Raw genomic sequence first — 22,942 nt, forward strand, 5'->3', positions numbered from 1 at the left:
CACATCTTTATCAGATGCCCCCTCAACCTTCTCTTCCCCAAAGAAAACAACCCAAGCTTATTCAATCACTTTTCATAGGTAAGATGTTCCATTTCAAACAAATTCCCGGTGAACTCATCTGCAAACCCTCCAGTATAATCACATCCTTCCTATAATGCAGTGACCAGAACTGCACACATTTCCCCAGTTGTGGCCTAACCAAAGTTCTGTATAGCTCCGATATTATATCCCTACTTTTATAACCTATACCTCGACTGATAAAGGCAAGTGTTGTGCATGCCTTCTTAACCACCATATTGACCTACCCTGCCACTTTCAGGGATCTGTAGGCAGGTTCTGCAAGATCTCTCTGTTTCTCTAAGCTTTCTAGTGTCATGTCATTCATTGTGTTGTTATTTTTTCCAAAGTGAAACGCTTATAAGGGTTAAGTTCCATCCTCCACTGATCCGACCAATCCATCCATATCCACCTTGTGAAGACCATTCAGGATTGTATACACTTCAATCAAGCCACTCCTCATGCTTCTAAACTCCAGTGGAAACAAGCCCAACCTGTCCAACTTATTCTCATATGACAACTGACTATTCCAAGTACCAATCTAGCAAACCACCTGTGAACTCCCATCAATGTATTTACATTCTTTCTTAAATAAAGAGCCAAAAACTGCTTGTAGTATTCAAGATGTTGTCTCATCAATCGTCCTCTATAACTGGGCATTGTTTCCTTCCGAGCTGTTAAACTCTGACTGTTGGAGTTCAACCCTTATCTTTTGTGTGTCATTAGTACATACAATGGTCATTACTTCTGGATTGTGCCCTTCCTCCCTCTCATTGAAGTCTTTTAGTCTGGCACCAAGGAAGCAATTCATTAAGTCTCCTTTGATTCTAAGTTCCCTCTGGTACTTAGAAGGACAAGTGTAGCAGATGCATGGGAACATCACCATTTGCAGATGGTGACGTATTTAATATCTCCCTGAATTGTCTGTACATGAAGTGGTTCAATTTCCTGGAATCTGCACCTCTGAGAATTCTCAGCCCTCTATCCTTCTGCAGTGGCCCAAATTGCTCAAGCTCAGAACCATATTCATAGAGTCATAGAGTCATAGAGACGTACAGCACAAAAACAGACTCTTCGGTCCAACTTGTCCATGCCAACCAAATATCTGAACAAAATCTAGTCCCATTTGCCAGCATTTGGCCCATATCCCTCTAAACCCTTTCTATTCATATACCCATCCAGATGCCTTTTAAATGCTGTAATTGTACTAGCCTCCCCCACTTCCTCTGGCAGCTCATTCAATATTAGCACCACCATCTGAATGAAAAGGTTACCCTCAGGTCCCTTTTAAATATTTCCCTTCTCACCTTAAACCTATGACCTCTAGTTCTGGACTCCCGCATCCTGGGGAAAAGACCTTATCCAGTAGCTGAGGTGATTTTCCATTGCCTCCTTTGAAGTTATTGAGATTGTATTTTCTGTTTAAGTGGAAACCTTGCCCAACCACAACCACAAAAGGATTGGCAGTGGGAGTGGAGGGTCACTTGCATTCTTGATTCAAGTATCAAGCTGGATGATCGCAGTGTTCAAGGCTGCACACTATGCATTAAGGCTCTCTGAAGTGAGGCTCAGATCCTGTGCCAAAGGCAAACGCACTATCAACGTTCTAGCAGTCACTTTCTTGGGACAAACCTGCACCACTGAAGGTCAACCTCATTCATCTTATATTCTAGTTTTCACTCAATGAGGCACAAATTCTACGTTGACTGATTCAGAGAAGGGAATGGCACCACTAAGCTAACCCCTAGGTATAAGACATAGGAAAAGGCTATAATATCATGCCTATGTAAAGAGAAATAGGATGGATATATCTCAACACAGAAAGCTTAATTCTCAGTGAAGACTGGATCAACTAGGAAAAAGTTATTTCATTTCCAGTCAATGTCTGCTTTGTCAAAGCTGTTAAGAAATAAGACGCCCTCTATTAATAATTGATCAACATCCCCTCAGCAGACAAGAGATTTGTATTCTATCTATTGCATTATAGTTAATATTACTATTTTATCAACTTTAATGATTGATTGATTTTTACATTTTAATTGAGGATACAAAAACAGAAAGCTTTCTTTACAGAGGTTGAAGCAAAAAAAAAGTCAGGTAGACAGAACGAGAGAGCTCATTTGGCCAATCACAAAAAGAGTTATGAGCTCTTAAGGCTACCTTTTGGATTGCCCATATTGGAGGATTAGCGTGTTTCACATGGGTTCACAGTTCCAATTAAAAAGTGCAAAAGTTTTACACAAATGCGGAAAGTGTTTGTCAACTATGATTGCCGACATTAATTTTTGGCTTTAGGCTGTGTTAGGGAGTAGTTTGCAAGTTAGTCGATAACTGAGACATAGACAAGCTCAGGAATCGCTCCACGAGAGGCGGAAGAGCTGGAAGAGCAGAGGGAGAGGCATGCGAGGAGATGGAGGCTGAGAGGCGAGGCCCTGGCGGGGTGCAGGTGACGCCAGTGTGGGTGGGCAAAAACCCTCTCAAGGGCGCTGGCTGAGTGACGCCTGTAAAGTGGAACTTGGCAAAGTGGATTCTGCCAGTCACTGACGTAATCGCGAAATAACAGAATAAAAAGCGGATGAGAGTGAATGGGACCAAGCAGTTTCTCAACCCGGCTGTTTGATACCAAGCGGTGAGTACATAACTTGGGTGGGAGCCAGCAAATCCTCTTTATCGAATGCAAGCAGAACTAAACTGTGAATGCATTTTTTTTTGGTGCAAACACGCATCATAACTTTCTTCTTTTTTCAGAACTGTTCGAAGCTCAGGGTTTTATTTTTAAATTGAATGATGCATTTCATCGAAAGTTATTCTGTAGTGTTATAATGTTGCTGACTAGGAGCGCTCACTTATTCCCCGCAGCGCTTGGCTCAAGCTCCGTCCACCGCCCATCAGCGAGAATTTGCCCCAAGCCTTGTCCAGGAATGAATCTACTGTCGGTTTGCTGTATCTTTTGCCTGTTGGCGTGCCTCGCGTTTCCTGATGCGGACTCTCGGGTCCAAGGCTCCTCGGTGGAGATCAGAAGTAAGTGGTTGTCTTACCCCCGCGTTGTATTAGTAAAAGCTCAGGTTGCTACAACTCCGAACAACATAAGAGCAAAAAAAAGGGACAACTTTTGCCTAGTGAGAACGTAAAAGGCAGGTGGATGTAATGCTGCAAAGTGTCCTTTTCCAAGCTCAGTTGTGGTCGGTGAGAGGCTGATGCTTGAGTTGCAATGGAGCCATCTTCAACAACGGATGACTTGTGCCTGTATAACAGCTTTAGGATGGGGAAAAAAAAAATCCAAAGTGCGTCCTTGGAGCACAAAGCAAATTTAACACCGAAATCAGAGGGATATGAGAGCAGACGGTCAAAGGGACAAGTTTTAAAGAGCATCTGAAAGGGCAAATTGGTAGAGGTCTAACAAGGTAATTCCAGTTTATGGTTTGTCAGGGCATAATGGGTCCGCTGTCGCCAATATGCCATATTAATGGAGGGAATATGCACAGACCTGGCAGGGGAGGTTCCACTACGTTAGAGGAATTGTTCCGGTTAAGGGAGAACAGTGTTCCCTGTATGTGTGGAAATACTAACAACATGCCACAAAATACTAACTCGCAAAGAATTAACCGAATCTTGTGGAGTTGCTGCTAGCATCATGGGAATGTTCGAGGTTTGAACAACAGGAAACCTTACGCTGTACTTCACTATGGCAGAGTTTAGACTGCAGCTGGTACAAAGTCCACTCGATGTCAAGCTACATCCTGCAGGTTGCTCTGCAGTAATCCTTTTACTGTCATCCATGCAACTTCGTACGTTCACACTCTGGGGGAATACAAAACGAAATCATTTTGAGTTTTTTAAATGTTCTATCACCCCACTTTAAAAACCTTTATTAAGAATTTCTTGTTTTAGAACATAAAACTCTAAATAGATCACATTTGCAAGAGTTCAGAGTTTTATTATGTCATGTATGAAATTAAAAAGCTTTGAAGTATTTTTGGATTGTTTTGGTTTTCTGTTAAGAAATAGCAAGATGGATGTTGTTTTCATCTGACGATGATGTTCCACTGCAACAATAGGATTTCTGTGAGGTGTGGATTTTTGAAAATAGTTACCCAAATACAATGATTGTATTTAAAAAAAAGTCTTGGTGAATCTCAGCAAGTTTTCCATCATCTGCACTATTTTACTTTTACCACCATTGTATTGGTGGGTACCTTTGCTACATTGACAGCTGAATGCATTAAAAAGTTCAAAATCTGAAGGAAGAGGGAATAGATTTGCTTCTCTGGGAATTTCTCACAGATAGGATATTGCAGGGCCTTTCTCCTTGGAATACAATCTTATCCAAAATCGTCCCTGCCAGTTAGAATAGATTTAAATCAAATTAATTTCTGTAGTCTCAGCTCAGAACAGTCCTAGTCACTGATAATAGGACTTAATCTTGCATGCAGTTCTGCACCACAATTGCTCCAAACAGTTCATTTCATTTTATAAATGCCAGTGGATGGCTCTAATGAGAAACTGTGCAGTTAGAGCTGCTTCTTTTATGGCTGCAGCAGAGGAATATTGAAGGTGCAGAGCAGAAGGAACTCTGTTGCCCCCATCTTGGGAGTATACGATGGGACATTATCAGGGGAATTTTGTCTTGTGTCTGAATTGAGCTTCAGGATTGTACTTAACTGGGCTAGGATTATGGGAGAACTTTAGATAATGTAAGGAGACCCTCATTACACATTTATTCTATTCTACATCTAAAGTACACAAACGTTTCGAAGCAGAATAGAGATGGTAAAATTTGCAATCTTGTCTCTGACAGGGGAGTATAAATATGAGGCTCTGTACCCAGCAATGATGTTTTCAATTTGTGATTTTAAAGTTTGTCAAGGAAATTTTAAAACCAAGAAGATAACTAATATTTCAAATTATAAATGCTGGTACAACTTTCTCTTAATCTTTTTATTGCTTTTCACCATTATATCAAAATTCTGCAGGAACACCCATGAGAGATCCCCGTGCCTGCGTGAGTTTCCTCCAGGTTCTCTGGTTTCCTCCAACAATCTAAAGATGTGCAGACTGTGTGAATTGGCCAAGCTAAATTGCCCATAGTTTTCAGGGATGAGTCAGTTAGGTGCATTAGTCAGGGGTAAATATAGAGGAATAGGGTAGGGGAATGGGTTTGGGTGGGATACTCTTTGGAGAGTCGGTGTGCACTTGTTGGGCCGAAGGGCCTGCTTCCACACTGTAGCAATCCTATGAGATTCCATAAGAAGTGAGGATTGAGATTTGGTTTTATAAAAAAGAATAGTACAAGCTGTTGCTCAGAAAACAAAAACAGAGATGATACACAATCTGTATTGGAGCAATGCACAATCAGATCAATTGCAATCTGCATAGAGAAATTTAAAGTTAAATGGGGCAAAATATTTTGACATGGTACTTCTTTCAGCCTCATTTACATTACAGTACTAGTATAAACTTAACACTGGAAACAATTCCCAAGTTTTTAAACATCATAAGTTAAATGTCATGATTTTACTTATGCTGTGCATTTTTGGAGAGGGGAAGAGGATGGTTTGAGAGAGACCTGCTGAATGCAGTTGGAACATTGTCAAATTAGCCTTCCAATACCCCAGAACATACTAGGTTTGTTTTTTAAAATCCTGCTATTATAGGAGGAAATGAATAATTATAAGTACAAGACAAAGAAAGAAAAATAACCTTACACAGGTAGGTTTGCCAACCACCTCAACACAGTTGAACATCCTTGTGGACTTAGCATTAGTAAGACAACTTTTCTTGCCCCACTGAAGAAATGACACTGCTGATGAGAAGCTTAAATGATTATTAAGAGAGGGGATTTTTTGGTTGTATTTTTGTTCATTGCTTTGAATGATAATGCATATCAGTCAACTGATAATTCATTTAATTTTGAAGTTGTCTGAAAATATGCATAAAATTAAACACATGGCCTTAAAACCTATGATGCAGATTGAATTTTATAACTTAAAAACCCTGTTTGGACAGAGAACCTTGGATTCAAGTGCCCTCCAGGATTAGCTAAATCAGTAGATTTTAGCTTGTAAAGGGCAATAGTTTATTATGTGACTGGTAAATACACAACCGTATTATTGGTATCTTTAGCTCCTATTTTAAAATCAGTTTAAAATTGTCTATTAGATTACTAAGGAATGGTTTGATAGTAAACTTCCAGCTAATTGAGCATGCATGTCTTAATTGTTTTATGCATTTAGTCAGTGTTCCAACTGAATGGTATCTATATTACTAAGATGTATAATCAAAAGGAGGATAATTGCTTTTCAGTGAAAATAATAGGGGTTGGTGCGCAATGAGTTCTAAGAATTAACCATTAACAATTCACATTCAATTAGGTTGGACATATCTTTGTTGGAAATGGCATTGAGCTTCAAACTGATGCATGGATAGCATCCATTTCTAAACTTTCGAGACTTACTAATATAGTAAGGTGCTGCCCCGTACCAGTCACACCAGCATTGCCAACCTTGTGAGACTCATCTTAGATACTCCAGGCCTTCTTAAATTTGTAAATAAAGACTTTATGCTCACCAATGGTCCTTTTAAAAAGTTGTTAATTTGTCTCTGAGACAGGGAAGTGTTGGGATTTTCTGTTTTGAACAGTTCCAACATGAAAGGTAGATTGTGAATATTTTATTTTTAAATTAAAATTAAACTGTCCTTTGAGGCTAGCGTGCTGTGCAGCTATATAGCCTTCTGAAACCTTGCTTCTAGGATTTATCTGGAAGGGTGGTCAAAACTTTAAGTTCTCATTTAGCCTGCGGCTGTGTTGACTGACATGTGACAAGTGTGCTGATGAGTCCCAAGGAACAATTACTGTTGATTCCAGTGCCTTTGGCTGCAAAACTATTCCAGACTAATTTCTACTCCCTTGGAACTAATTGATGTTTTCAACATTGTGAATAGAATTGGCAAGATTGTTCAAAATAAATTGTTCACTGCATTGAAGGAAAAGTAATTACAAAACTTAGCTACCATGGAATAAGGGAATTCAACTGGAACATCATATGGAGGATAACAGAGTTTAGGGATTAATTAGAGGAAGGATGTTAAATGCAAGCAGCATAAACACTTTAGAGTTGTGGATTTTGGCAGTGAGGGGAAGGATTGAGGTATTTAATAAAACGTTGAGTAACTAGAATGGCGATCATTTGAAAAGTGAAAAAAACTGTTGACATTAGTGAATTCTTTTTGCAACTAAGACTTCAAGGATCCTTATTTCTATACATTTTGTTAGATTAGGTATTTTGCAGAAGCTTCACCTTCCTTTTCATACATAAAAATCACTGTCGATTAAACAAAAACTTTTTAACTCTACTTAGTCATAGGTCATTGAGATGTACAGCATGGAAACAGACCCTTCCGTCCAACTCGTCCATGCTGACCAGATATCCTAAATCAACCTAGTCCCATTTGCCAGCACTTGGCTTATATCCCTCTAAACCCTTCCTATTCATATACCCATTCAGATGCCTTTTAAATGCTGTAATTGTACCAGCCTCCACCACTTCCTCTGGCAGCTCATTCCATATACGCACCACCTTCTGCATGAAGAAGTTGCCCCTTAGGTCTCTTTTAAATCTTTCCCCTCTCACCCTAAATCTACACCCTCTAGTTCTTGACTCCGACACCCCAGGGAAAAATCCTTGTTTATTTATCCTATCCATGTCCTTCATGATTTTATAAATCTCTATAAGGTCAGCCCTCAGCCTCAATACTCCAGGGAAAACAACCCCAGTCTGCTCTGTAGCTTAAACCCTCCAACTTTGGCAACATCCTTGCAATTCTTTTCTGAACCTTTTCAAGTTTCACAACATCCTTCCTATAAAAGGGAGACCAGAATTGCACACAATATTCCAAAAGTGGCCTAATCAAGATCCTGTACAGCTGCAACATGACCTCCCAACTCCTATACTCAATGCTCTGACCAATAAGGAAGGCATACCAAATGCCTTTTTCACTATCCTATCTACCTGCGACTCCATGTTCAAGGAACTACAAATCTGCACTCCAAGATCTCTTTGTTCAGCAACACTCTCCAGAACCTTACCTTTAAGGGTATAAATTCTGCCCTGATTTGCCTTTCCAAAATGCAGCACCTCACATTTATCTAAATTAAGCTCCATCTGCCACTCCTCAGTCCATTGGCCCAGCTAGTCAAGAATCCATTGTACTCTGAGGTAACCTTTTTCACTATCCACTACACCTCCAACTTTGGTATTATTTATAAACTTACTAATTATACTTCCTTTGTTCACATCCAAATCATTTATATAAATGATAAAAGCAGTGGACTCAGCAATGATCCTTGTGGCCACTCCACTGGTCACAGGCCTCCAGTCTGACAAACAACCCTCCACCACTACCTTCTGTCTTCTAGCTTCGAGCCAGTTCTCTATCCAAATTGAATATCCTGTATTCCTTGTGATCTAACCTTGCTAACCAGTCTACCATGAGGACTCTCGTTGAATGCCTTACTGAAGTTCACATAGATCACATCTATTGCTCTGCCCTCATCAATCGTCTTTGTTGCTTCTTCAAAAAAACTCAATCAAGTTCGTGAGACATGATTTCCCACACACAAAGCCATGTTGACTATCCCTTTGCCTTTCCAAATATATATAATCCTGTCCCTCAGGATTCCCTCCAACAATTTGCCCATCACTGATGTCATGCTCATTGGTCTATAATTCCTTGGCATTTCCTTACCACCTTTCTTAAATAGTGGCACTACGTGAGCCAACCTCCAGTCTTCCAGCACCTCACATGTAACTATCGATGATACAAATATCTCAGCAAGGGGCCCAACAATGACTTGCCTAGCTTCCCATAGAGTCTAGGGTACGCCAGACCACATCCTGGGAATTTATCCATCTTTATGTGTTTCAAGACGTCCAGCACCTCCTTCTTTGTAATATGGACATTTTTCAAGTAGTTACCATCCATTTCCCCACATTCTATATCTTCTATGACCTTCTCCTTAGTAAACACTGATGTAAAATACTAGTTTAGTATCTCACCCATCTCCTGTGGTTCCACACATAGGCTGCCTTACTGATCTTTGAGGGGCCCTATCCCTGTTAAATCCCTTGATTTTGACTTATGTCTGCATAAATAGGCTTCAGAAAGGACAGGTGGGCATCTGTTGCCAGGCCTGCACTGGTGCCACTATAACAACCAGGAAGTGTACAAAATAAGCTGGTTACTATTATTTTCCTGACCTCACATTTTCCTTCATTTGTGTGTGAAGATGTCTGATCCATGTTTTTACCTTTCATCAGTTATAAGCATAAGAGCTTCCCCTGTGCAACATTAGCTTTTGATGTTCATTTAAAATTCCATTCCACCCCTTATAGGGTTATACAGCACAGAAACAGTGGCCAACCAGTCATGCTGACCATGTTCCCAAACTATATAATCCCACCTGCCTGGGTTTGGCCCATATCTCTCCACCTTTCCTATTGATGTACTTATCCAAATGTCTTAAACGTTATAACTGTACCTGCATCCACTGCTTCCTCTGACAGTTCATTCCACACATGAACCACTCTCTGTGTCAAAAAAATCAAAGAGTTGCCCCTCATGTTCTTTCTAAAACTTTCTCCTCTTACCTCAAAAATATGCCACCTAGTTTTAAGTTTCATCACCCGGGGGGACAAGTCCTTTGTTTTAACCTTATCTATGCCCCTCATGAATTTATAAACCCCTATAAGGTCACCCTTCAACCTCTTATGCTCCAATGAAAAAAGTCCCAGCCTGTCTAGCCAATTTTTATAACTCAAACCCCTATTCCCAGCAACATACTGGTAAAGCTTTTCTCTCCAATTTCATAATATTCTTCCTTTAGCATGATGACCAGAACTGCACACAGTGTTCCAGAAAAGGCTTTGCTAATGTCATGTACAATTTCAACATGACATCCCAACTCTTATACTCAAAAGGTCTAAGCAATGAAGGCAAACATGCTAAAGATCTTTTTAACTATCCTGTCTTCCTGTGATGCAAATTCCAAAGGCCTAGGTCTCTCTATTCTACAACAGTACCCAGGGCCCTACCATAATTGTATATGTTCTGCCCTTGTTTGCTTTACCAAAATGCAATGCCTCACATTTATCCAAAGTAATCTCCATCTGCCACGCCTCAGCCCATTGACCCAATTGATCAAGATCTCTTTGTAATCTTAGATAACCTTCTTCACTGTCCACTATTCTATGAATTTTGATGTCACCTGCAAACTTACTAACCATGCCTTCTATATTCTCAACCAAGTCTTCAATATAAATATAAGCAAATGTGGACCCAGTACTGATCCCTGTGGAACACCACTGATCACAGGCCTCCAGTCTGAAAGACTGTTTCCCCAATCAGCCTCTTTCTTCTACCATCACGCCAATTTTGTATCCAGTTGGCTAGCTCACCCTGAATGCCATATGGTCTAACTTTACTAATTAGTCTACCATGCAAAACCTTGCCAAATGCTTTAAAGTCCGTGTAACCAACATCTAACACTTTGCCCTAATCAATCTCTTTTGTTGGTAACTTGCTGAAAAAAACTCAGTCAAGTTTGTGAAACATGATTTCCCTCTCACTAAACCATGCTCTCTATCTCTAATCAGTCCTTGCCTCTCCAAATGTATGTAAATGCTTTTTCAGAATCACCTCCAACAACTTACCCAGCACTGATGTCAGGCTCACACGTCTATAATTCCTAGGCTTCTCCTTACAGCCTTTCTTAAATAAAGGCACAACGTTAGCTATCCTCCAGTCCTCTGGTATCCCACCTGTGGTTACAGATGTTACAAATATTTCTTCTGGGGACCCTGCAGTTTCTTCCCTAACTTTCCACGTCATCTGGGATGCACCTCATCTTCCGCCTTGGAACACTTCAACCCCAGGGCATCAATGTGAACTTCACCAGTTTCCTTATTGCCCTTCCCCCACCTTACCCCAGTTCCAACCTTCCAGTTCAGCACTGTTCCCATGACCTGTCTTACCTGCCAATCTCCCTTCCCACCTATCCGCTCCACCCTCCCCTCTGACCTATCACCTCTATCCCCACCCCCATTCGCCTATTGTACTCTTTGCTACTTTCTCCCCATTCCCACACACACTCCCCTCCACCCCCTACTCCATTTATCTTTCCACCCTGGAGGCTTCCTGCCTCTATTCCTGATGAAGGGCTTTTGCCCAAAATGTCGATTTTCCTGCTCCTCGAATGCTGCCTGACCTGCTGTGCTTTTCTAGCACCACTCTAATCTAGACTCTGGGATACACCTGATCAGCTCCTGGAGATTTATCCACCTGCATGTTTTCTAAGACCTCCAGCACTTCTTTCTGTAATTTAAACTGTTTTCAAAACATAAATATTTATTTCCCAGAGTTCTCTAGCCTCCATTTCTTTCTTCACAGTAAAAACTGATGCAAATTATTAATTTAGTATTTCTCCCACACCTGAGGTTCAATACAAAGATGACCTCATTGATCTTTCAGGTTCCTATTCTCTCTCTATGTGCTCAGTTGCTCTTAATGTACTTGTAGAATCTCTTTAAATTATCCTTAACCTTATCTGCCAAGCCTCTCATCCTCACATTGCCGTCCAGATTTCCCTACTAAGAGGTTCATTTTGATTCCAGTTGTCTATATCTAATACATGATTCTTTCTTATTCTTGATTAGAAACTCAATATCCTTATTCATCCATTGTTTCCTACTGTCACCAGCCTTACCCTTTAGTCTAATAAGAACACAATGCCACTTGTTATCACACTTCCAAAAGCCTCCCACTTGTTAGCCCCCCCTTTAACTGTGAACAGTCTATTCCAATCAACGTTTGAAAGTTCTTGTCTCATACAATTAAACTTTGCCTTACTCCCGTTAAGAACTTTAACTTTATGGAAGGCTTATCCTTTTCCATAGCTATTTTAAAACTAATAGAATTATGATCCCTCATCCCAAGATGTTTCCCCACTAACACTTCAGTCACTTGCCGTGTCTTATTTCCCAAGAGAAGCTCAAGGTTTGCTCTTTCTCTACTAGATACATGTACATGTTGATAAAGAAAATTTGATTGAATACATTTAACAAATTCCTCATCATCCAAGCTTTAAACTATATGGCAGTCCCAGTTAACGGTTGTAAAATTAAAATCCCACACTATCACAATCCTATTATTTTTACATATATCTGAGATCTCTCTGCATAATGTGCCTCAGTTTCCCTTTGACTGTTGGGGGACCTATAGTACATTCCCATTAAGGTGATCATTCCTTTCTTCAATATAGAAACTACAAACATTACACAAAGGCAAGGCATGAAAGACTTCTAACATGCTTGAAACTTTTGGATTACTATTTTCAAGACCAGAGGAAGATCATTTTGAAGTAAAATGAAAGACATTCTGATGTAGATTTTTTTTGTTGAATTACATGATCTGTCACAGGCTGCAAATACTAATTATATAAATCTTCATGACTTGTTTCACAGATGCTGATATTGATTCCTCTTGGTATACTGGACGTGGAATAAGGCCTGTGGGCCGTTTTGGAAGACGAGGACTAACCCTGGAAAACATCAGGAAATATGAATTTGGCACTCGTCGTGTCTGTATCCCAATTGAAGAAAGTGAAGAATCCAACCAGGATGAATAAATTCAGTTCCTGTCTGTAACTCTATTCTCACAAACCAACTTCATAATTTTTCAACTTTACTTCTGTAGTTGTGTAATAAAAACAACTCTTAAATAACTATCAAACCATGAACAGTATTAAAGAAAATAAGGTCCATCCTGTATGCAATAGCAAAACTTTAATGTTGACTGCTGAAGTTTCAACTAAAGTAGATTTAGAATTTCAACTCAATTAGAAATCAAGGTACATTCACAGTTCTGTGCCTTCCATTGTCATTTGGTGTTATTTGCCTGGATTATAGGGAATGGTTAAAGAAATAGTCAAGCCATGTCAGGAATTGTGGTATTACCATTTCACTAAACCTGTAGTTCTCACTCACGTCTTAGATTTCCAGTAGCTATTTCTTTTAACTCTGTTTCTTTTCTACTGTTTTATTTCTCTGTATAATTTTTGATTCCTATTTAATAATTTTCACTTCTTCTTAGTCGTTGCAGTTTAAAAATGTTTTGCTCAGATTCAGCACCAAAACTATTCTTTTCAGCTAAAGTAATAAATATATAATTTGATGTTAAACCTACCTTGTGACTGTCCTGCATTCTGAGCAAGGTCTGTCAATACATGTCAAATGCAAATTCTCCGATATTGTAGAAGCACTGATGAAGGCATTTCAAGCAAAATATTGATAAGATCATAGCATTATCCGCCTTAACGATTTACTGTTACTTCGACAGTAAGTTGCCATCTTCTGTTCATAGTAGCCAAAACATAAAACAGAAAAACTAACAATGGTGCTGTTCTACAGTTATGGTTAAGGTACCATATTAGTACAAAGCTTTTTTTTAATTTATCTTTTATCTCGGTTGTATCTTCCTGAAAGCATTTGCTGGCATTTAGATGTCAAATCTGGAAAGTTTTCCCTCTAGTGTTCATATCCTGCATCAAAATAAGCTTAAACCAATTTATCAACATTTCGAATGATTTTCTGTTACTTTTTAAAATGACTTTTAAAGCAGGTTGATGCAAAGCAGTGACTTTGAGTCCTGTAATAGTGTTGGAGAAAGTGAGGACTGCTAATGCTGGAGATCAGAGCTGAAAATGTGTTGCTGGAAAAGCGCAGCAGGTCAGGCAGCACCCAAGGGCTTATGCCCGAAATGTCGATTCGCCTGCTCCTTGGGTGCTGCCTGACCTGCTGCGCTTTTCCAGCATCACATTTTCAGTCCTGTAATAGTGTTTGCAACAACCATTTGAGCCATAAATCTAACCTACCAATTTTCCTATTTCTTCCCAGGCTTTCACCAGTTCTTGGCTAGATAGTTGTGTCACTGCAGAGCTTTGTATCAGGCTATTGCATGGCCCCCAGCCAAAGACACCATTTTAATGGTGATGGTGTGTTTCCCATAACTTGGGGATGGATTGTAGTTTGAAGATTTTACTGTTGGAATAAATTAATCCTAATTCCATTTTTTTTTGGTCTCTTCATGTCAACCTTTCTTTGTGTTCCTTTCAAGTCAATTTGTATGCATACTAACTGTTCATCTCTCTTCACCTGTAGCTTCATACTACTTCACTTACCTCTGAGCTTAGCCTTGGAATGTTAAGAGCTAAGATTCAATGGCACTCTGTCTTTCCATGCTCTTCTAAGATTGTTTTAATGTAATATTAAATCTCATTCCTTTGTAGAGGTACCTGACTTCCATTTCATGATCTAGGGTGACTAAGAACCATAGCCAGTTCTGATAGGTGCTATATTCAAAACCTCCTGTCAACAAGTTCACACTGTGTGGAGGTCTAGAGAAGACAAGGTTGAATGTGGATATAGACACATCCAGAGAAGAACTGTATTCCTTACTACTGACATTCTTCATCTTGCTAAGTGTAAAGTGCAAAAATGTGTATTGAATAAAGGCCATCTGTGAAATGCTTGAAATGCGATGTTTACGGTAAATCCAACAAGCTGTTTGATCATGAAAAAAAATACCTTTGGAACATCTTTTGCCTCTGAAGTTCAACAATTTCATTTTCCTTTTCAGAAATATCTTTGTACTAATTCTGCATTTGATGAGGTTGTGGTGTGCTTGTGCACTCAGGTGGAGAATGTAATGTGCAGAAAAATTACACATTGTTAGAAAAGTTTTATTGAAAGGAGTTTCAACAGTCAGTGTCTATTTGAAGTATTTCAAGAGTGGAGCTATTTTTTTCCTGCTATTTTTTGTTAACATTATAATTCATTTTATTAACATTATCAGTGGAGAACTAGTCTGAAGAAGTTACTGAGATGGTAGTGGATAGAAACTGATTGGAACGTACATACATAATAAAACAATATTCTCTGTCACACATTGTATTCCACTGTTCATCTTGCTCCTCTGTTTTGCAGATAAGGTGTCTAATGCTCTCTGTAATGATGGATTTTATCAACCTCTGCCTATTCTGCAACATTATCTAACCACCACCTTTTTAATCTTCTGTTATCAATTGTTCTCAGTTAGATAATGTGCCCACCTTAAGAATAATTTGATGATCTGCTATTCCCAATGGACTGTTCTCTTTTGCAGAGTTATCTTATAATAATTCAAGAGTCCTTTCTTAAATTACACCAACTGATTCATTTTACATCTGTAGCACAGTAATTCAAAAACTCCATGGAGCCACATTTAACCATACATCACTGGAGTATTACAAACTTTTAACAGCTGAAACAACTCTCTTGCAATTCTGTTTTATTTATCCATCTGTTAGTCTGTGCAACTAAACAAATTGATCAACTTTGTTGATTTTAATTATTAGTCGCTTAGAGCTTTCCTTATGTTGTCATTACCATTGATTTTTGTTTTAATTTAACTTAGTTTTAAATCTAAATATATGATTTACTTACTGCCATTTTGAAGCACTTTGGGTGGGTTGCAAAGCAGTTGCTATTCCAGGTTTCAATGTCCAATCTGTGGCCCTCTGTGCCTCTTTTGCCATTCTGGAATGACTTCAAATTAACAATCACTATCTACTTATGAGTAGCAACCAGGTGAGCTCGTCCTCCTTGTTTTCTAACAACTTTGCATGTTGGTAGCTAATCTTGCCTTTAAGCTCATTCTTTCTCTCCCCCACTGCACTAATACTTTGGACATTGCGAGTGGGTCATTTATTAATTACCCCACCCCACCATCCACCCCAACACACACATTTCATCCAGAATATTTGTTCGCAAATGGACACAATCAAAGCATCTTGTGTGGCTGAATCAGAAAATGCAGGAGGAGGCCATTTCGCCAAGCAGATCTGGTCTTGGTCTGTATCCTTATAGCGTTAAATGTGTAGTCAAGTTTATGTTGCGCATTTCTGTCTGTATGACCCTTTCAGGCAGTGCATTGTAGATCACCACCACCCTCTGGATGAAAATATTTCTCTTAGATTGCCATCTAAATCTACTTCTTACACTACATCTATGGTCCTTTGTCAGAAACCACTTCAACAAATGGAAATAGCTTTCTTATTCACTCTGTCTAAAACCCACATCATTTTATACACTCCAGTTAAATCTTTCCAGGGTATCTTTTGTTGTGAAGAACATAACTCTAAAATATCCAACTTTTCCAGATACCTATAATTCTCCATTCCAAAAAACATTCTTGTAAAACTTCTCTTGATGGTACTCTAACATAATTACATTTTTCCTGTGGTGCAATGCCCAGAATTCGCACAGAACTCCAGCTGTTGTATAACTAGTGATTTATGCAGTCCCATTAAAGTTGCCCAGATCTTATATTTCATGCTTTCTTGACCATTCGTCCATCTGTCCAGTTCCATACAGAAACCTGTGGATATCCTTGCAAAGGTTCCTCTGTTTCTTTTCTCAGTACCTATCGGCACTCAACCATTTATTGTGTATTATATTACTTTGCTGAAAAAGTGTTGCTGGAAAAGCGCAGCAGGTCAGGCAGCATCCAAGGAGCAGGAGAATCGAAGTTTCAGGCATGAGCCCTTCTTCAGGAATGAGGAAAGTGTGCCAAGCAGGCTAAGATAGAAGGAAGGGAGGGGGGACTTGGGGGAGGAGCATTGGAAATGCGATAGGTGGAAGGAGGTTAAGGTGAGGGTGATAAGGTAGATGACCTGGGGTGTGCAGTGAGAGAAGGACTCACTGAAATCCTTGTACAGGGAGGAAGAGAGCTTCTTCAAGGAAGGCATCCTTGTAAGAGGATTCGCAGTAGGTTAAAATCTTCTAGGAGAAAGTGAGGACTGCAGATGCTGGAGATCAGAGCTGAAAATGTGTTGCTGGAAAAGCACAGCAGGTCAGGCAGCATTCAAGCTGTCTTCCTCCCTCTACAAGGATTTCAAGTGAGTCCCTCTCTCACTGCACACCACAGATCATCTACCTTATCACCCTCACCTTAACCTCCTTCCACCTATCGCATTTCCAACGCCCCTCCCCCAAGTCCCTCCTCCCTACCTTTTATCTTAGCCTGCTTGGCACACTTTCCTCATTCCTGAAGAAGGGCTCATGCCCAAAACGTCGATTCTCCTGCTCCTTGGATGCTGCCTGACCTGCTGCACTTTTCCAGCTACACATTTTCAGCTCTGATCTCCAGCATCTGCAGTCCTCACTTTCTCCTATTATATTACTTTGTTAGCCTTCTATAGATACAATGTCATACTTCTTCAGGTTGAACTCTATTTATTACTTTTTCATTCATCTGATACCTTCCTGCAGTCCATAGCTTTCTTCCTGTTGGCTCAATGCAGTTTCCTCTCCTCATGAATTGGCTCCTTCCTTTTCAAGCGCTTATTATCTCCCTATTTTTAAAAACAAAGGTGAGGAAATATCCTACCCCACCCCTGCTCCCACTCATCCTTGCAAACTGACACATTGTCTCTAGGTTCTGTTTCTTCAATGATCTTTTCACTTCCTAAATCTCTGAACATTTCTCTGACAACTCTGGATTGTTCCAATGAGATTTCCATATTTCTACTACTTCTCACTATAATCATAATTTTTTGTATTTGTAACTGGTATGTTAAAACCTTCTTTATCCTCTGCGGACTTTAACATGATTGGCCAAAACCAGGCAAAACTTTTCCAATCAAATAGATATCCCTCATTTTGTCTGCTGTTATCTGATAAATATCTGGTCATAACCACAGCATCTCTAGTAGTATCTTCTCTTTTGAATATCAAACTGTTACCTTTAGAGTTCACTAAGTATCCAACCTTGACTTCTCACTTACCTCTCTGCGTGCTGTCACTTTACACCGCTGTACCTTGTCATTTCTATATACAGACTCACACAATTAGCACTCTTCTTCTGTCTTATTTAACCACTTTGTTATTTCTATGCATTCTGACTGCCTGTCTGAGTTTGAGTCATAGATGAGCCCTTTTCCTCCAGTTAAATATTGATAAGATTAAGATCGTTGTATTTGGATTGTACTTCATACTCTCCTCAGTGAGTCAACTTTTGAACAATACATCTTATAAAAGGCATATCAGGTTCAGAGGGTGTAGATTTTTTTTCTTTCATGAGATGTGGGTATAGTTTACAAGTACAACATTTGTTGCTCATTCCTAATTGGCTTTTAGAAGGTGATGGTGAGCCAGCTTTTTGAATTGATGCACCCACAGTATGCTTCGGAAGGAAGTTCCAGAATTCTGATGCAGTGACAGTGAAGGAACCATAGTATGGCTCCAAGTCAAGTGGGGGCATGGCTTGGGAGGGCACTTGCAGGTGATAGAATGAGGAGATATGTTACTCTGTGCAGCATTCCCAGCCTCTGACCACAGTGTTTATATGGCTACTGCAGTTCAGTTTCATATGAATGGTAACCCCAAGAAACTTGCTGGTGGGGGATTCAGCAATAGTTATGCCTTTGAATGTCAATGGGCAATGGTTAGATTCTATTTCGTTGCAGATGGACATTGCTTGGCATTTCTGCAGAACAAATGACACTGGTTACTTATCAGACCAATTTACAATATAGTCCAGATCTTCCTGCACGTGGACAGTTTCAGTATCTGAGGAGATGTGAAAGATATTGAACAAAGTGAAAGGTACACAATCATTGGTGAACATCCCCACGTCTGATGGAGGAAAGGTGATTGATGAAGTAGTTGAAGATGGTTAGGCCCAGGACATTACCCTGAGGAATTTGTGAAGCAATGTTGTAGGACTGAGAAGATTGGCTTCCAGTAACTACAACCATTTTCCTTTGTGCCAAGTATGACTTCCAACAGCAGAAGTTTCTCCCAATTTCCATTAACCTCAGTTTTGCTCGGGCTCCTTGCAATCACATTTTGTCAAGTGCTGCTTTGATGTCAAGGACAGTTACTCTCACCTCTGGAGTTCAGGTCTTTTGTTTATGTTTGGATCAAGACTGTCATAAGCTCAGATGACGAGTGACCCTGTTAGATAAATTGAACAAATGTAAGTTTACCATTGATTTGGAGATGCTGGTGTTGGACTGGGGTGTACAAAGTTAAAAATCACACAACACCAGGTTATGGCCGAACAACATTATTTGGAAGCACTAGCTTTCAGGGTGCTGCTCCTTCATCAGGTTGGTCCACAGCCACCTGATTAAGGAGCAGCACTCAGAAAGCTAGTGCTTCCAAATAATCCTGTTGGACTATAACCTGGTGTTGTGTGATTTTAATCAAGATCACAATTGCAATGTAGATGCCATTTGATAGCACTATCAATGACATTTTCCATCATATTGCTGAAAATTGAGTGTGAACTGGATTTGCCATGCATTTTGTTAACATAGAGTTTTGCTGCACAAAAGGAGACCCTTTGCTCCATTATACCTATGCGTGTAATCAATCTTCTACCTATTCCATTACAATTTTCCAGCGCTTGGCCTATAGCCTTGTATACTATGCTGTTTCAAGTGCCCATCTAATAAGTCTTGAAGTCTTGAGGGTTTACAGCTCTACCACCATTTCAGGCAGTGATTTCCAGATACAAACTTCTGAGCGAAAAATACTCTTTTTAAATCCTCTCCAAACCACCTGCTCCTTACCTGAAAACTGTGCCCTTTGTTTATTGATTCCTGTACTAAGGGGAAAAACTGTGTGCTATCTACCATAACTATGTCCCTCAAACCTTTATACACCTCAATCAGATCCTCCTCAGCCTTCTTTGCTCCAAGGAAAACAGCCCCAGTATCTCTTCATGGCTGAATCACTCAAGTCCATGCAACCTCCTAGCAAATTCCTCTGCATCCTCTCTGGTGCAATCACGTCCTTCCTATACTGCACACAGCAGTGGACTAACATTATGTGCTGCTCCATCATAACATCCCTGCTATTGTATTCAATGCCTTGACATATGTCTCTAAACCACCTTATCTACTTGTCCTTTTACCTTCAAGTATCTATGGACAAGCACCTCAAGTTCACTCTGATCGTCTGTACGTTTCAGGGTTATATTATTCAACATGGACTCTTTCGTCTAGTTACTCCTCCCAACATGTATCATAATGGGGAGGTGATGGCCTAGTAGTATTATCACTCGCCTATTAATCCAGAAACCCTGAATAATGTTCTGGAGACCTGGGCTTGAATCCCGCCACAGCAGATGGTGGAATTTGAATTCAGTAAGAAATGTCTGGAATTAAGAGTCTTCTGACGACCGTGAAACTATTGCTAATTGTTAGAAAAACCCATCTGGTTCACTAAAGTCTTTTAGGGAAGGAAATCTGCCATCCTTACCTGGTCTGGCGTACATGTGACTCCAGAGCCACGGCAATGTCGTTGACTCTCAACTGCCCTCTGAAATGGCCTAGCAAGTCGCTCAGTTATATCAATCACGAGAAAGTCATGACAAAGAAACAAAGCTGGATGGATTACCTGGCATCGAAATTGGAATGGGAAAAAAGAATGGCAAAAACACATTCAGCCCTATCGACCATGCAAAGCTTCCTTCCCACCATCTGAAAGTGGGAGGGCTGTCTCACAGATTAGGCAAGCAACAGCGTAACCTAGTCATTCTTATGGAATGATACCTTACAGATAACACCCTAGACATCATCATCCCCAGATATGTCCTGTCCGACCAGCAGGGCAGACCCAGCAGAGGTGGCGGCACGGTGGTGTACAGTCAGAAGGGAGTTGCCCTGGGAGTCCTTGACATTGACTCCAGATCCCATGAAGTCTCATGGCTTCAGGTTAAACATGGGCAAGGAAACCTCTTACTGGTTACCACATACCGTCCACCTTCAGCTGATGAATCAGTACTCTTCATGTTGAACAACAGTTGGAGGAAGCACCGAGGGTGGCCAGGGCACAAAATGTACTCTGGGTAGGGATTTCAACGTCCATCACCAAGAGTGGCTCAGCAGCAGCATTACTGATTGAGCTAGGTGAGTCCTGAAGGATATAACTGCTAGACTGGATCTGCAGCAGGTGGTGAAGGAAGCAGCAAGAGGAAAAACATACTTCACCTCATTCTTACTAATTTGCCAGTTGCAGAAGCATCTGTCCATGACAGTATTGGTAAAAGTGACCATCGCACAGTCCTTGTAGAGATGAAGTTCTGCCTTCACATTGAGAATAACCTCCATCATGCTGTGTGGCGCTATCACTGTGCTAAATGGGACAGACTTTGAACCAAGCTAGCAGCTCAAGACTGGGTGCTGTGGGCCATCAACAGCAGCAGAATTGTACCCCAGCACAATCTGGAACCTCAAGGTGTGGCATATCCCCCACTCGACTATTACCATCAAGCCAGGGGATCAACCCTAGTTCAATGGAGAGTGCAGGAGGACATGCCAGGAGCAGCATCAGGTATACCCAAAAACCAGGTGTTAACCTGGTGAAGCTACCAAACAGGACTACTTGCATGCCGAACAATATAAACAACAAGTGATAGACAGAGCTAAGCAATTCCACAACAATCGGATCAGATCTGAGCTCTGCAGTCCTTCCACATCCAGTTGTGAATGGTGGTGGACCATTAAACAACTCACTGGAGGAGGAGGAGGCACCACAAATATCCCCATCATCAATGACGGAGGAGCCCACACATCAGTACAAAAGATAAGGTTGCTGCATTTGCAACAATCTTCCATCAGAAATGCCAAGTGGATGACCCTTCTTGGCTCCTCCAGTGGTCCCTAGCATCATAGATACCAGTCTCCAATTTGATTCACTCCATGATATATCAAGAAATGGCTAGAGACACCTGATACTGCAAAGGCAATGTGCCCTGATAACATTCCGGCAATAGTACGGAAGATGTGTGCTCCAGAACTTGCCATTCCCCTAGCCAATCTCTTCCAGTACAGATATAACATTGGTTCTGGATTAGTGGTGCTGGAAGAGCACAGCAGTTCAGGCAGCATCCAAGTAGCTTCAAAATCGACGTTTCGGGCAAAAGCCCTTCGTCAGGAATAAAGCCTGATGAAGGGCTTTTGCCCGAAATGTTGATTTCGAAGCTCCTTGGATGCTGCCTGAACTGCTGTGCTCTTCCAGCACCACTAATCCAGAATCTGGTTTCCAGCATCTGCAGTCATTGTTTTTACCTAGTTATAACATTGGTGTCTACCCGACAATGTGGAGAAGTGCCCAGGTATGTCCTGTACACAAAAAAAAGACAAATCCAACCCGGCCAATTACTACCCAATCAGTCTACTCTCCATCATCAGTAAAGTGATAGAAGGTATCATCGACAGTGCTATCAAGCAGCACCTGCTCAGCAACAACCTGCTTAGTGACACCCAGTTTGGGTTCCGCCAGGGTCACTCAGTTCCTGACCACATTACAGCCTTGGTTCAAACATGGGCAAAAGAGCTGAATTCCAGAGGTGAAGTGATAGTGACAGCCCTTGACATCAAGGCCACATTTGACCGAATATGGCATCAAGGAGTCCTGGTAAAACTGGAATCAATGGATATTAGGAGGCAAACACTCCGCTGGTTAGAGTCATACCTGCCACAAAGGAAGATTTTTGTGGTTGTGGAGGGTCAGTCATCTCAGGTTCAGTACATTTCTGCAGGAGTCCCTCAGGATAGTGTCCTAGACCCAAAAATCTTCAGCTGCTTCTTCAAAAGATCTTCCTTCTGTCATAAGGTCAGAAGTGGGGATGTTCACCAATGATTGCACAGTATTCATCATCATCCACAAGTTCTCAGATAATGAAGCAGTCCATGCTCAAATGCAACAGATCTGGACAATATCGAGGCTCGGGCCGACAAGTGGCAAGTAACATTCGCGCCACACAAGTGCCAGACAATGAC

General features: G+C 40.7%; 1 protein-coding gene across 1 annotated transcript; it reads left to right on the plus strand.

Moving 5' to 3' along the window:
• Positions 1–2,387: 2,387 nt before the first annotated feature.
• Positions 2,388–13,840, plus strand: prlh (prolactin releasing hormone). The gene is made up of 3 exons (XM_072578766.1): positions 2,388–2,686; positions 2,917–3,078; positions 12,576–13,840. Exons 2-3 carry the CDS (start codon positions 2,979–2,981, stop codon positions 12,737–12,739), a joined length of 264 nt encoding a protein of 87 aa, XP_072434867.1. The 5' UTR covers positions 2,388–2,686; positions 2,917–2,978; the 3' UTR covers positions 12,740–13,840.
• Positions 13,841–22,942: the final 9,102 nt, after the last annotated feature.

The sequence above is a fragment of the Chiloscyllium punctatum genome, chromosome 10, assembly GCF_047496795.1.
Source record: "Chiloscyllium punctatum isolate Juve2018m chromosome 10, sChiPun1.3, whole genome shotgun sequence".
In the NCBI taxonomy this organism is placed as follows: Eukaryota; Metazoa; Chordata; class Chondrichthyes; order Orectolobiformes; family Hemiscylliidae; genus Chiloscyllium; species Chiloscyllium punctatum.

Bases quoted from the DNA above. Each gene is read 5' to 3' on its own strand.
- prlh (XM_072578766.1), top strand. From the start codon at position 2,979: ATGAATCTACTGTCGGTTTGCTGTATCTTTTGCCTGTTGGCGTGCCTC. The intron at 3,079-12,575 runs GTAAGTGGTTGT...CTTGTTTCACAG, and splicing joins CTCCTCGGTGGAGATCAGAA to ATGCTGATATTGATTCCTCT.